This window comes from Tenrec ecaudatus, chromosome 14 (assembly GCF_050624435.1).
Source record: "Tenrec ecaudatus isolate mTenEca1 chromosome 14, mTenEca1.hap1, whole genome shotgun sequence".
Taxonomy (NCBI): domain Eukaryota; kingdom Metazoa; phylum Chordata; class Mammalia; order Afrosoricida; family Tenrecidae; genus Tenrec; species Tenrec ecaudatus.
The window spans coordinates 106,105,844-106,119,023 of NC_134543.1; the positions used below are offsets into that span (position 1 = coordinate 106,105,844).

The following is a 13,180-nucleotide window of genomic DNA, read 5'->3' on the forward strand; positions in this document are numbered from 1 at the left end:
GGGCACCTCACGCCGCGGTGAGAGTGGGGAGCCCCGAAACCCAGCTGCAGGCGGGCAGGGCGAGAGGGAGGTCGGGCCCCAACCCAGGTCTCTAACCTCTGAGATGGGCTCACACGTCCTTTGTCCGATGGGGAGCTCGGCCTCTTTGGTCCACTCTGCTCGCGACCTTTCACCGCCCAGCGGCCGGGGTCTCCGGAGGCCTCGGGCTCTGTGGCGCGCGGTGTCGCTCCGGACGGACCTGCGCCAGGTGTGGGCAGCTGGACTTGGGCTTAACCGTCCTGCTGCGGAGGCGGGGCTGCCCCATATTTACTTACTGCCCTCCGCCCCTCATTTGCATGACCCTTTCCCGCCCGGACGCGGGTGCCAAGTGGTGACATCCTGGCGGCCCTATAAAAAGGACAGCCGCACGCGACGGGGCCAATGCAGCCCGAGCCCTCAAAGTCCCGAAAATAACTCGCCTATCCAGACCCCGAGCGCCCCGCCTGAGAGCAGCCCGCGGGGCAGGGACGCGATCGTACCCCAGGGACCGGGAAGGGCAGCGGAGGGGCGCCGAGTTGAGCCCTCTTTACTACCGACACGTTCAGCCCGCCGGGCTCGGCAGCATGACCCTGTGGAACGGACAGCTTCCCTTCTACCCGCAGCCCCGGCATGCGGCCGGCTTCAGCGCCCCGCTGCTGGTGGTCATCCTGGTCTTCCTCTTCTTGTTCGCCACCTTTCTGTTCGTCTTGCCGGGAATCCGCGGCAACTCGGTAAGAGGGGCGCTACCAGGCTGGGCTGCAAGGTGGGCGCGCCAGTGGCAAAGGCCTCTACCTAGAGTCTCACGGGACATAAGTGGCACAGACAACGGCCAAGCGTTCTCCAGCCCTGGGAGCGAGCGCTATCAGTCCAGTACAGGAGAGGTATTCTGGGGGCTGCTACACCCCCTGGCTGCATCCAAGCTCCACACACTGGGGGGGGGGGGGCTCCCAAACTGCAACTCCATCCCTCTCTGGTCATCTGGTGATGACCTACAGGGTCAAGGCGCAGAGGACAGGCACAGTTCCACTGTGGATCAGGTTGAGGTGCATCTGTAGGGGTGCCTGGCCCCCAAAGTCTGGGATTTGTTTCAGATGGGATGCATTTCTTTAGCTTACCCATTAAGGCTCCCCAACCATCTAACCAACCAACTGCCACCAAATCTATTCTGATCCACAGTGACCCTAAAGGGTAAAGGAAAACTGCCACCCAGAATTTCCTATGCTGTAAATCTTCAGGGGGAGAAGACAGCCTCCCTTTCCTAAAAGCAGACTAGAGGGTGGAACTGCTGGCCGACAGTTAGCAGCCCCCATGGAAGCTGACTATTCCACCAGGGTTGTGGGGTTTTCCAGTCTGAGAGGACCCAGTATCCCAGCCTCTGAATCTAGGCTGGTTTTTCTGGCAGCTGGTACACCTGCTTTTAAGAAGCTGAGTTCTCATTTCCACCCCTGGGCCTCCCTCTCCAGGGGCCGGTGACCCCTGTCTGCTCAACACTTCTGGGCTCACTGAGCCCCACCAACCAGTGACCCAAGGAGGTGGAGGAGGAGAAGAGGAGGAAGAGGAAGCTGGACAGGAGTTGGGGGAGCTGGGCGAAGGAAGGAGATGAGAGAGCTTGGCCAGAGGTGTTCGGGCTACAGTATACTGAATGAAGCCTGGGGAATGAAGCTGAAGTGGCAGAAGGAACCATTAGAAGGGTGGGACTAGGAGGGACTTGCAGGGAAAGCAAGCGTGAAGTCTGGCCTTGACAAACTGGGAATGTAACTAGGGAAAGTGCCAGCAAAAACGGGGTGGGCAGGAGCTGGGCTCTGAAGCGTGCCAGTTGCTGGGGCCATGGGAGGCCTGGAGGCTCTGGTTGGTCCATGCCTGAGTCTGATGTTGGTGCTTCCTCCTGCAGCGCTGGTTCTGGCTGGTGCGAATTCCTCTCAGTCTCTTCATAGGCGCAGAAATTGTTGGTGAGTGTGCAGTACAGGTGGGCAGAGCACCCAGGTGAGGTGGGAGGTGGCCAGAGGTCCTCTGGGGAAATGGGGCACTGGGGTACTTCCCTGGTCACACCCCTACCTTCTCGGGGGTTCTTTCTGATACCCTCTCTTCTTTTGCCTCTACACCCACCACACACACCACCACCACCACCACCCTCTCAGTATGAATCCCATTTCCTACCATCACCCTCCTAATGCCTTCTCTTTGCCCCCATCCCCCACTCCACCCCCACTTTCCCCACAGCGGTGCACTTCAGCGCAGACTGGTTCGTCGGTGGGGTCAGCACTAACACCTCCTACAAGGCGTTCAGTGCGGCTCGAGTCAGCGCCCAAGTCGGCCTGCACGTGGGCCTGGAGGGCATTAACATCACACTCACAGGTGAGGGGGTGGACCAGGCTTTGGGGAAAGCGATGGGGGTCATTCCGAGGCCCTCCTAGGTCTCTCGCTTCAAATAGCTTTGGGCTCCCCTCTACCGCCAAACCCACTTTGCTTTTTCTCATTGGGTACACTGCGGTCCCCACTCTCCGCTCTAAATCTGCCCCTTTGCTGGGCGGGGGCGAGGGGGGCAGCACACAGACACGCAGGCCTCCACACACACACCCGCACTGCCCTCCGCAGGGACCCCAGTCCAGCAGCTGAACGAGACCATCGACTACAACGAGAGGTTCAGCTGGCGCCTGGGCGAGGACTATGCGGAGGAGTATGCGGAGGCGCTGGGCCGGGGGCTGCCCGACCCCGTGCTCTACCTGGCGGAGAAGTTCACTCCGAGCAGCCCCTGCGGCCTCTACCGCCAGTACCGCCTGGCGGGACACTACGCCTCGGCCACGCTGTGGTGAGGGCCGGCTGTGGGGGTGGCCCGTGTGTAAGCACACCTGGGGAGGGGATCGGATCGGGGCTGGGGAGGGGGGGATGCGGCTCTCGGAGGAGCGCTCCAGTTAAACCCAGCGCACCGGGGCGAGTATTAGGCCTCGCTGTTTCCCAATGTCACCTGGTCCTCATAGACCCAGACCTGGGGACACAGGAGCTCGTGTGGTCTAGAGGAATCCCGCGCGGTAATTCAGCTAAACCCACTGGCATCGAGTTGATTCCTACTCACAGCGACCCCGGAGGACACAGTAGAGCTGTCCTGTGGGTCTCCGAGCCTGCAACTGCTGATGCGAATAGAAAGCCTCCCGAGGCTTTGTCCCGAGGAGCGGCTGGTGGTTTCAAAGTGTCCACCCTGGGTTAGCTGACGGCGTCGCCCTCCACACACCCCCCCCCCCGCAGGGTGGCATTCAGCCTGTGGCTGCTGTCCAACGCGCTGCTCTCCATGCCCGTCCCGCTGTACGGGGGACTGGCGCTGCTGACCACCGGCGCCTTCGCGCTCTTCTCCGTCTTCTCCTTCGCCTCCATCTCCAGCGTGCCCGTCTGCCCGCTGCGCCTCGGCTCCGCCACGATCACCACTCACTACGGCGCCTCCTTTTGGGTCACGCTCGCTACCGGTGAGGACCGGGCCTGGGGGCCGGGCCGGGGCGGGGGGAACGGGGTGTGAACTCTCCGCAGTTAGTTCCGCAGATCAAGCGCACTGGACAGCCAACGATAGACGGTGGGCGCTGTAAGCGATGTCCTTCTCCAGTGTGTGTGTGTGTGTGTGTGTGTGTGTGTGTGTGTGTGTGTGTGTGTGTGTGTGTGTGTGTGTGTAAAGGAATTGTCAGAGCCAGCACCCACAGATTAGGGCGGGTCCTCCGGGAGGCCACCCCCTTCACTCTAGTCCCCTTTCTCTGTCATTTCATCGCAGGCCTCCTGTGTCTTCTTCTCGGAGGGGCAGTGGTCAGCTTGCACTACGCCAGGCCCAATGCTCTCCGCATCTTCCTGGACCGAAGCAGCAAGGGAGGTGACGGCCAGGGGAGAGGGGGCTCCCCTCTGGTCCTCAGCAACCCTCTGCACAGCCCGTCCGAGGACCTTGGCTTCAAGATGACCACTAACTTGTAGAGGGGACGCTTCAACCTGGGACTCCTATCCCGCCTGGGCCGGTGGAGGCCAGGAAGCAGTGCCCACTGGGCTTGGACCGGGGAACTAGGGCTGCAGCGACTGCAAGTTTGGCCACAGGGTGAATTGTAAATAACTCTTTTTTTAATAAATGTTTTTTTCTCTCTCTTTTAAAAAAAACAAACATTTCCCCCTTCATTTCCATGCTTCTCCAGGCTCCTGGGGACACGAACCCTGGGGAGGTCGCTGGGCTGGAAGCCCTGAGAGCCCAGTAAGCCGGATTTTCTCTGGAGCATCCAGAGTCGTCCCAGAAAGGCTCCGGGAGGGGCGCGCCCTCTAGTGGGAACCTAGGGCAACTGACCGGACCGAGCACCTTCCGGAGCCGCCTCTCGCTCAGTTGAGGGATGAGGAATAGCGCTTTTGGAATCTGTACGCTAGCTCCTCAGACTTGGCTCCTATTATAAGAGGCTGTTTATGGTTCCTAGCTAGATGTCAGGAGTGCATACACATATAAATCCTGATATTTTTGTTTTAAAATCCTTGACAAGGGTTATAATCTGAGTTGGCAAATTTGGAAACTGAAGCTCAATGAAGAATGTGTCCTAGCTGGTTCATGCTAGACCGAGGAGATGTTGGGTCTGGGTCCCTCTGTGCCTTCACGGGACCAAGAAAGAACGCAAATCAGGGGAATAAAGGGAAAACAAAAGAGATGACGGAAAACCACACTGACCTCTCAGAGTCTGGACAACTTCAAGAAAGGGCTAGAGTCCCTGCTTCAGGGAACAGGGGGTTCAGTCATTCCCCATCTACACACACACACACACACACACACACACACACACACACACAATGAAGCAGGAGAAGCTGGGTCTCAGTGAATGCCAAGGGCGCCGCCAAGAGGCAAGCATCCAAGAAAGGCAGGTGTGTTGTGCAAGAAGCAGGCTCAGCTCCCACCTGGGCTTGAAGGCGGAGCATATGTGCTGCTGAATGTCTATAGGGGGCTTTTTCTTTAACAGTGGCTACAGCCCCCTCTTTCCCGCCGCCTACAGACCAGAACTGGGGGCTGTGGTGCTTTGAGGGGCTCCCATGAGGTCTGAGGTCCAGTGAACATTGGACGAAGACCGTTAGAAGGCACAGTCAAACTCCTGGGGGCTCTCCTCCTGACAGCACGTCTCAGAGGAAGCCTCTGACAGTGGGATGTCCTGGGTCTTGGGGTTCTCATCCACGGACTGGTAGCGGGGGCTCAGGAGCCCCCCTTCCTCGGGACTCCACTCCAGCACAGCGTCCTCTTCGGCACTCTGGGTGAAGAAAGCCTTCAAGCAGCGGGGCTGCATCCTGTGGGCCACTGCCACGGCCAGGCCAAGCAGCACACACAGCAGTCCTGGGGACAAGGGCCAGAGGGATCCCACCTCAGGCCAGGAAACCTAGCCCATGGCCCTCTTCTCTCAGAGAGGTGTCTGGACAATTTCAAGAAAGACCTAGAGTCTCTGCTTCAGGGAACGGGCTGTCCAGACTTTGTGGAGTAGGAGCCCAGTGCTCTTCCCAGTCTGTGCCAGGAGAGAGACAGAGAATGGACTTCAGAAACAGCACAGAGGAGGATGCACAGAGCTGGGGACAAGGGGGCAGAGGCCAGGGCCAGAGAGGAGAGTAAAACTTCAGGCAATCAAGACCATGGGAAGTGAGGGGGGGCAGAGGAGGGTTCTAGGAATAGGGGACACAGAGGGCATGGAGTGGGTAGAAGGGGACATAGGAGTGTGAGGAAGGGGCTGGGTTGAGAGCGTAGAGATATGAGCATGTGGCAGAGACAGAGAGAAGATACAGGGGAGTGGGCTTGCATGGGACAAGGAGTGGAGTTGAGAAAAGAAAACCAGATGGCAGATATAAGAGGGATGGGACTTTTAGAGGGGAAAGCAACCCTGACCCCAGAGACAGAGCCTGAACCCCACCAACATGACAGTGCCCGGGCCTCCCACCCTCTTCAGGGCTGGGCCTCACCTGTGGTCAATGTGATCCAGAAGGCAGACCCATGGTGAGTATGCAGGGTGGCCGTGCCCAGGCGCAGGGGGCAGGAGAGAGCGAGGGAAGTGGCCATGGAGAAGAAGAATAGTGCCAACAACTGGAACATCCCTGTGGCCAGCAGCATGTAGCCACCATAGACCAGCACAGGCATGGACAGCATCACGTTGGTCAGCAGCCAGCAGAGAAAGGCCACCCTGGAGAGCCAGACCCCATGAGGACAAGTCCAGGTACTTCTACCTGCTGGCCGGGCTGGAGGGGCCCAGATGGAGGCTCAGGTACCCAAGGATGCTCTGAAGGTGTGAGGTAGGGATTCCTGCCCATGGGTTTCCCAGTCAAGTTCCAGGGTGACTGGTGCCAGCCCACCCTATCAGAGTAGAGGAGGGATGGGTACAACCTCATTGCCAGTTGGGTCTAACCAGCAGGGCCTCCACCCACCACCCCTTCCCAGACTCACCACAACAAAGCCGAGGTATAGTGTCCTGCCAGGCCGTACTGGCGGTGCAGGTCACATGGGCTGTTCGGGGTGAACTTCTCGGCCAGGTAGAGCACAGGGTCAGGCAACCCCTTCTCCAGGGCCTTAGCATATTCCTGAGCATAGTTCCCACCCAGGTGCCAGGTGAACTCCTCGTTGTAATCGATGGTCTCACTCAGTTGCTGGACAGGGGTCCCTAGTAAGGAGTCAGCCGTGCTCAGCAGGGACCCTATAACCTGAGCGTGGGCATGCCCCTGGACAAGTGCTCATCCACATTCAGCAGATGGACAACAGCCTCTCTCAGCTGGGAGAAGACAGCTTCCAAGACCTCCGAGCTTCCCTCCCTTCAACAGCACCCCTTTCCCCAACACCCACATATCAATGCCAGACAACTAACCTGGTGCTCTTTGGACCAAAGACACCGAGCAGAGCCCCCTCCCCACCCCACCCTCATCACAAGAGCCCTCCCTCACCTGTGAGTGTGATGTTGACTCCTCTCAGCCCAACCCGCAGTCCGACATTGGCACTGATCCACTCTGCACTGAAGGCCTTGTAGGACGTATTGGTGCTGACCTGGCCCACAGACCACTCAGAACTGAAATTCACCGCTGGGGTTGGAGAGGTGGGCACAGGGGTACTCAGCGGGGGTCATGACTCGGAGGGAACACTACAAGGGGCCCATGTTTATTTGGCTCTTAAGTGGACACTCAGAAACTTGCTGGGGTCCGCTGCAGGAGGGATGCAGGCATGGATAAGAGTCCTGGGTCTCCCTTGGTCACCCTCTGCTTGAACGCATCCTGCCCGCTCCCCGCCCCCACCCCCTAACTTAAAGAGAGTCACAGGGAGCAGAAAGATAAATATGACAAGTAAACATGAGCCAGGCCAGTTTCCACCTAGAGACCTCCCACCTCGTCTTTCTGTCTAAACATCAAAACAAATCGAGCCTCCCTACCACCACCCCCATTCCCTCTGGCCTCCTCTCCCTCCAGACAGTTATTTTGACCTGCTTGCGCCTGAGTAAAGTTAGAAAGTTGGGGGGGGGGGGGTCCTCCAGCATGGTTTCCCCAAGGGCCTGAACCCCTCGGGGTAAGAGAGAGGGGCATGAGGCCATGGGTCAGTCTGTAGCCCAGGCTGCTGTGGGGAAGCAGGCTTGGTGAGAAGAGACTTGGGGAGGCAGACGGGATGAAGGCAGCTGCCAGAGCAGCTCTGCTCAGCACTCACCCAGGATCACAGCCCCGATGAACAAGCTGGTCACCACCCGGAGCAGCCAGAACAGCCTCTGAGTCACAGGGTGGGTGGGTTTAGTCAGGTGTGCCCCTCCCCGCTGCCCCCCATGTCCACCCTTCCTCTGGCCACGTTTGGTGGGCATGCCTCTACAATTGCAGTCACTTCAAAGCAACCTGTCCGACCCTCAGTAGGTGCTCAATAATTCTCTCTGGAATCAGTGAGCGAGAAGGGGGTGCTATACTGGGGAGGGGAGGGGTGGGGTGGTGGGAGAAATTTTTTCAGGGGAGGAGTGTTTCTCTGTTGTCCTGAGAGAGACCAAGGCTCCCCACCCAGAGGCTGAGGTGTCTGGGGCTGGCGTCTCCAGGGCTGGGAAGATTGTTTCTCACCATCTTGCCCCGAATGCCAGGCAGGATGACCACGAAGGTGACCAGCGCCGTCAGAAAGATGGTGAGGATGACGGCCAGGGTGGTGTCCATGGGGAAGGTTGGCTTGGGGCCAGCATAGAAGGGGAACGTTTGTCCCAAAGCAGCCATCTCAGCAAGGATCTCCGACGCACAGGGAGATGCCGCCCAGAACAATAGATAGTCACGGAGTGTCCTCCTCGCTGTCCTGTTTCCTTGTGCTGGAGACAGACAGACAGACCAGGCCTCTCTTCTTGGGATCTGATCTGCCAGGATTTCACCTGACTCCACTGTCGCTGTCATTTCCCTGCTCCTCGCCACTCCCCCCACCCCGCCCCCACCCCCATCTGCTGCCTGTGGCAGCAGGAGGGTCTTGGTAATCAGTCTCTGTTGCTACTTGGTGGCTTGTGCACACCCAGGTTCTGTAAAGCAGCTTCAGTGGCCCCCAGGTGTCTCTGCTTCCCTTGGGACTCTTAAGAACTATCACTCTCCTCTGCCTCCCTGGGGCCGCACAAGTCCAGTTTTATGCCCTTGACCACAGAGCATAAAAAGTGCTTTATTTACTCCCAAGTGAAGGCATACGGGGGCTGGGGGGCGGCAGGAACGGGGAAAGACAATACAGATTCCAACAAGACTGGTTCTTCCTCAGCCCCCTAAAGAATAAAAGTCTGACCGCTTTGCTAAGTACGGAATCAAACAGGAGCATGGGAGGGCGGATGCCTAGCCCTGACATGGCCCACCCTGGTCAGTCCAGCTTTCCCGAGTAACCTGGCTTCCGTTTCAGCAATTCCACAACAGTGAGTCCAACTAATTTCACCGCAGGGAACACGGAAGGATCACCTGCCCTCCCCCAGGTACAGCACTGGGGCCAGGCGCCCTTCTGCCCCCCATATCACCTTTCCATCCAAATTCCCAAGCCTCGTTCATCTCAGTGCAAGGGTTGGCTGAGAGTGTGTCTGTCTTTTCCCCCGGAGTGCAGCTATTCTGAGCTCCAGCTTCCCTTTGCAGGGAAAGAGTCTGGAAAGGGGTCGCTGACCTTAGTATTACATCTAAGCCAGCATGATACAACGGATGCCGGGGTGGATCGTGATAAGAGCTGTAAGAGCCCCAATAAGATGATTAAAAAGAAATTCTAAACCCATAGCCCTATTGCAGACACAGTGTGGGAATTCTGCCCAATCTGATCCCACCACACAGAGGCAAAACAATAAGGGCGTGGAACAGAACAGCAAGGGGAAGAGAGCAGCAAAGTCCCCAGGGAATACCAAAAATAGACTTTGGGGCCAATGCTTGGCACCTCATCAGACTCGACCAGAAAACACTCCTAAAGGCCAACAAACAGTCCTTGAACTAACTACAAGCTTTTCTTTCTTGTTGTGTTTTGTTTTTTGCCATTGGCTTGTTGGTGGTATTGTTTTGTTTTATTTTGTTGCTTGGTTTTGCTCTGTCTTGTTTTTGTGCATGTTATTATTTCTGCAGAAATAAATAAGATAGGCTGGATGAACAATCTGGGGGAGAAAACAATGGGATCAACAGTTCCAGGGGAACATGGGAGAGGAGGAGGGGGAGGGGGAAGGGGGAATGAAGTGTTGTTAACAAACCCAGGGACAAGGGAACAACAAGTGATCCAAATTGGTAGTGAGGAGGGTATAGGAGGCCTGGTAGGGCGTCACCAAGGGTAATGTAACTGAGAGGAATTACTGAAACCCAAATGAAGGCTGAATATGATAGTGGGAAAGAGGAAAGTAAAAGGAAATAGAGGAAAGAGCTAGGAGGCAAAGGGCATCTATAGAGGTCTAAATAAAGGCATGTACATATGTAAATATATTTATATATGAGGATGTGGAAATAGATCTATGTGCATATATGTATAGGTTTAGTATTAGCCTCCCTGGTGGTAATCCCAAGTGTGGCTTGTGGTGAATGTTAACTGTCAGAAGAAGTTTATCATACTTGGAATGTCTACTAGAGAGACATATAACCACCTCCCTGGGGACGGACAACAGAAAAGTGGGTGAAGAGAGATGTTGGACAGTGTAAGATATGACAAAATAATAATTTATAAATTATCAAGGGTTCATGAGGGAGGGGTTAGCGGAGAGAGAGGGGTGGAAATGAGATGCTGATGCCAGGGGCTTAAGCGGAGAGCAAATGTTTTGAGAATGATGATGGCAATGAATGTACAGATGTGCTTTACACAATTGATTTATGTATGGATTGTGATGAGAGTTGTATGAGTCCCTAATAAAAAAATGTTTTTTTTTTAAAAAGAGTTGTATAAGCCCCTAATAAAATGATGGGGAAGAAAGTGCTTTATACAATTGATGTATGTATGGATTGTGATAAGAGTTGTATGAGCCCCTAATAAAATTTTTTAAAAAAGAAATTCTAAGCCAGCAAAGGTGACAAGCGCCGCTATTATATTGGGTGCCACTCAGAGGAGCGCGCTCTCAGGTAAGCCGTGAGAGCCGTTGCTTGTAAGCCACCCCCTACTTTCAGAGAGGTGAAAACCATGAAGGAAAACATGAACTGATGACCCCCGACTCTGCTCCTTTCCCTACGTGTAACCTAGACCAGTGCCTCAGTTTGACCAGAAGGTTCCAGAGTTCGTAACTAAACTGTGTAGCGTCCTGTTGAGCGACATAGTGAAAGAATAGGGGTCAGAGTCAAACAGCCCTCGGTTCTCTCTCTGCCTCTTGCAGGTCACTGAACCATGAGAGACTTGGCATTGTTGACAGATCGTGGTGATGATGATGTCCACCTCGTAGGCTCACGGTGGCTATGAAAAGGTAGTGTGTGTGCAAAGTGCTAAGAATAGGGCCTGGAACCGTGGAAACGCTCAGGTTGGGAAGAAGGAGGTAATTTCATTACTGCTCTTATCTCTTTCTCTAACCCTCCTTGGAGGGAGAGCACCCTAAACTGGAATTAGTTCTGGGTCTATTGGCAGTTACATCATCTCCTGTCAACTTGCGAAGGGGTGGAGTTTAGCCTGCCAATCAGGTTGCAGCCTGATGACCTCATTTGGAGGCGCTACGGAGATAAATAGCTCACTGGAGGCCAGACACACTCTCTCTGCTTCACATTCCTGCTAACAAGCCACATGGAGCTACACTGATGGAGCCAGAGCCCTGGAGCTGAAGGAGCCACGTGGAGACCTACACCAGTGCTGAGATGCTTCCACCGCCACTGAATCGACAAGACTTTCTACCCACTGGCCTACCTTACTGCATTTGGCGTCATTGCATGTGTTGAATGAATCTGCAGAGGAATTTACAGACTGATATTGGATATGTGGGCTAATGTTGGACTTAAGGACTTGATCTGGACTGAGTTGGGATATGTTCTCAATATACAATTGCTCTTATATATAAAGCTCTTTCTTACACACATGAGTGTCCCTGGATTTGTTTCTCTAGCCCGCCCAGACTAACACAGACTAGTTCCAGTTTTCCACAAATCCTTTTGTAACCTTGGACAGGCAAGTGACAATTTCCCTCACCCTCACTCCCTCATCTGTAATTGGTTCTCCAAGTCCCTACTAGTTCTACCTGTCATGATTCTCCAACATCACACCCTAGCTCCCAGCCTGCCCCTCTTCTTCTAAGCTGCCACCTTCCTGGGCTGTATCTGGGGACGGCATACTGTTACACGAAGAGACAGACACATTTAGGTATTAATTCTGTCTTGCTGTCAAGCCAAGACAAAAAAGATAGGTGTCTTTTTTTTAACATGAAGAAGTTTTTAATTTTTGACCAAAAAATACCTGTTCAGTGCTGAGATAGTTTATTGTGCCAGCCTGGCCGATAAACACAGGTGGGATTAATTGAAGGGTGGAGAGATAAATGGCTTGGTGAGCCTCGCCTTCCTTGTCTCTCACTCTTTGATCATTGGACCAGTGTGCGGCTGCCTTGCTTGTTCCTTGCCTCAATTTATAGGCTACACTACCTCTGGGACGCCTAGCCTGTGAACTGTGTCGCTGTAAGTTGAGGTCCCTTTAAGACCACATGATTGGTGACCTGCCTTGCTGTTTGCTGCCTGTGCTGGGATAGCCTAGTGCTCTCTCTACAGAGGACGACCTGACGGCCCTCAAGACTTGTAGGACTGCCAGTGTCTCATAACTCTCTCTTGGGAGTGAGTTGCACTGAGCCATTTGTACTGCTTTATCATTTAACTGTTCATTTCTTCTATGATCTATCTATCTCTATATAATTTAACAGTTCATTATTTCTTGTGTTGTCTATCATTATATATATATATATATATATATATATATATATATATATATATATATATATATATATAAAATTACCAGCAATCTGGTTTTGTCTCTCTAGTGAACCCTTCTAACACAAGTGCCCACTCCTATCGCAGAAGAATCCTTTCTTTCCCCGGGGCTGGAAGTCAGTCTCTTGGACTCAGAATCCTCCTCCCGCCTGCTGCCTTCTCCAGCAAACTTCTAGTCCATCGGCTCTTTTACCTTCCAAGACATTGGGCTTCTCTCTCTTTCTCTCTCTCTCTCTTTTTCTGCCTCCTTCTCCTAAATAGATGCTTAACTCTCATCTACTGAACTCCCTCTCTTGACACTACACTTCCAGGTCCCCTCCAGCTCCCCCCTATCTGGGACTCTCCTCTTGGGGCAGGGTTTGGGAGAATAGTCTATACCTGAGCTTTCACTGGCTTATCTCCCAACCCATTGTGGCTTTCTGCCACTTCTCCCTGGAAGTCACTTAGCATATCCAGGGGCAGCATTGGGGTTTGACCCTCCTTTTCCCCTCAGACTTCTCCTGGGAGAGATAAGAGATAAGGGTTAGAGAAAGCGATAAAAGCAGTAATGAAATGACCTCCTTCTTTACAACCTGAGTGTTTCCACGGTTCCATGTCCTTGTGGGTCTCCTCTCTCTGGCCACCCGATTCTTGGCTTATTTCTAGTTCTTCCCACCTCCTTCCCCTTAAATATTGGACCATGGAGAAAAGATCAAAGTTGTCAAGGATTTCATCTTTCTTGAATCGTTATTCGGTGCTCGGGAAAGCAGCAGCCAGGAGATCCAAGGATACATTGCATTGGGTAAATCTGCATACGACCTCTTTAAAGTGCAAG

General features: G+C 54.2%; 2 protein-coding genes across 2 annotated transcripts; one reads left to right on the forward strand and one right to left on the reverse strand.

Annotated features, from left to right (window-relative positions):
• The first annotated feature begins 602 nt into the window (after positions 1–602).
• Positions 603–3,966, forward strand: DUOXA2 (dual oxidase maturation factor 2). Its single transcript, XM_075531620.1, has 6 exons — positions 603–749; positions 1,910–1,967; positions 2,239–2,373; positions 2,614–2,827; positions 3,262–3,476; positions 3,773–3,966. The coding sequence occupies exons 1-6, from the start codon at positions 603–605 to the stop codon at positions 3,964–3,966; spliced, it is 963 nt and encodes a 320-aa protein (XP_075387735.1).
• A 1,121-nt stretch (positions 3,967–5,087) lies between these two features.
• Positions 5,088–8,214, reverse strand: DUOXA1 (dual oxidase maturation factor 1). The gene is made up of 6 exons (XM_075532301.1): positions 8,068–8,214; positions 7,676–7,733; positions 6,928–7,062; positions 6,437–6,650; positions 5,959–6,176; positions 5,088–5,344 (listed from the first exon to the last, which is right to left on the reverse strand). The coding sequence occupies exons 1-6, from the start codon at positions 8,212–8,214 to the stop codon at positions 5,088–5,090; spliced, it is 1,029 nt and encodes a 342-aa protein (XP_075388416.1).
• Between the last annotated feature and the right edge of the window lie 4,966 nt (positions 8,215–13,180).

Coding starts and splice junctions, on each gene's coding strand:
- DUOXA2 (XM_075531620.1), top strand. CDS start 603: ATGACCCTGTGGAACGGACAGCTTCCCTTCTACCCGCAGCCCCGGCAT. Junction 750..1,909: donor CGGGAATCCGCGGCAACTCG/GTAAGAGGGGCG, acceptor TTCCTCCTGCAG/CGCTGGTTCTGGCTGGTGCG. Junction 1,968..2,238: donor CATAGGCGCAGAAATTGTTG/GTGAGTGTGCAG, acceptor CTTTCCCCACAG/CGGTGCACTTCAGCGCAGAC.
- DUOXA1 (XM_075532301.1), bottom strand. CDS start 8,214: ATGGCTGCTTTGGGACAAACGTTCCCCTTCTATGCTGGCCCCAAGCCA. Junction 6,651..6,927: donor AGTCAACATCACACTCACAG/GTGAGGGAGGGC, acceptor ACTCCTTACTAG/GGACCCCTGTCCAGCAACTG. Junction 5,345..5,958: donor CTGGATCACATTGACCACAG/GTGAGGCCCAGC, acceptor CCTTGTCCCCAG/GACTGCTGTGTGTGCTGCTT.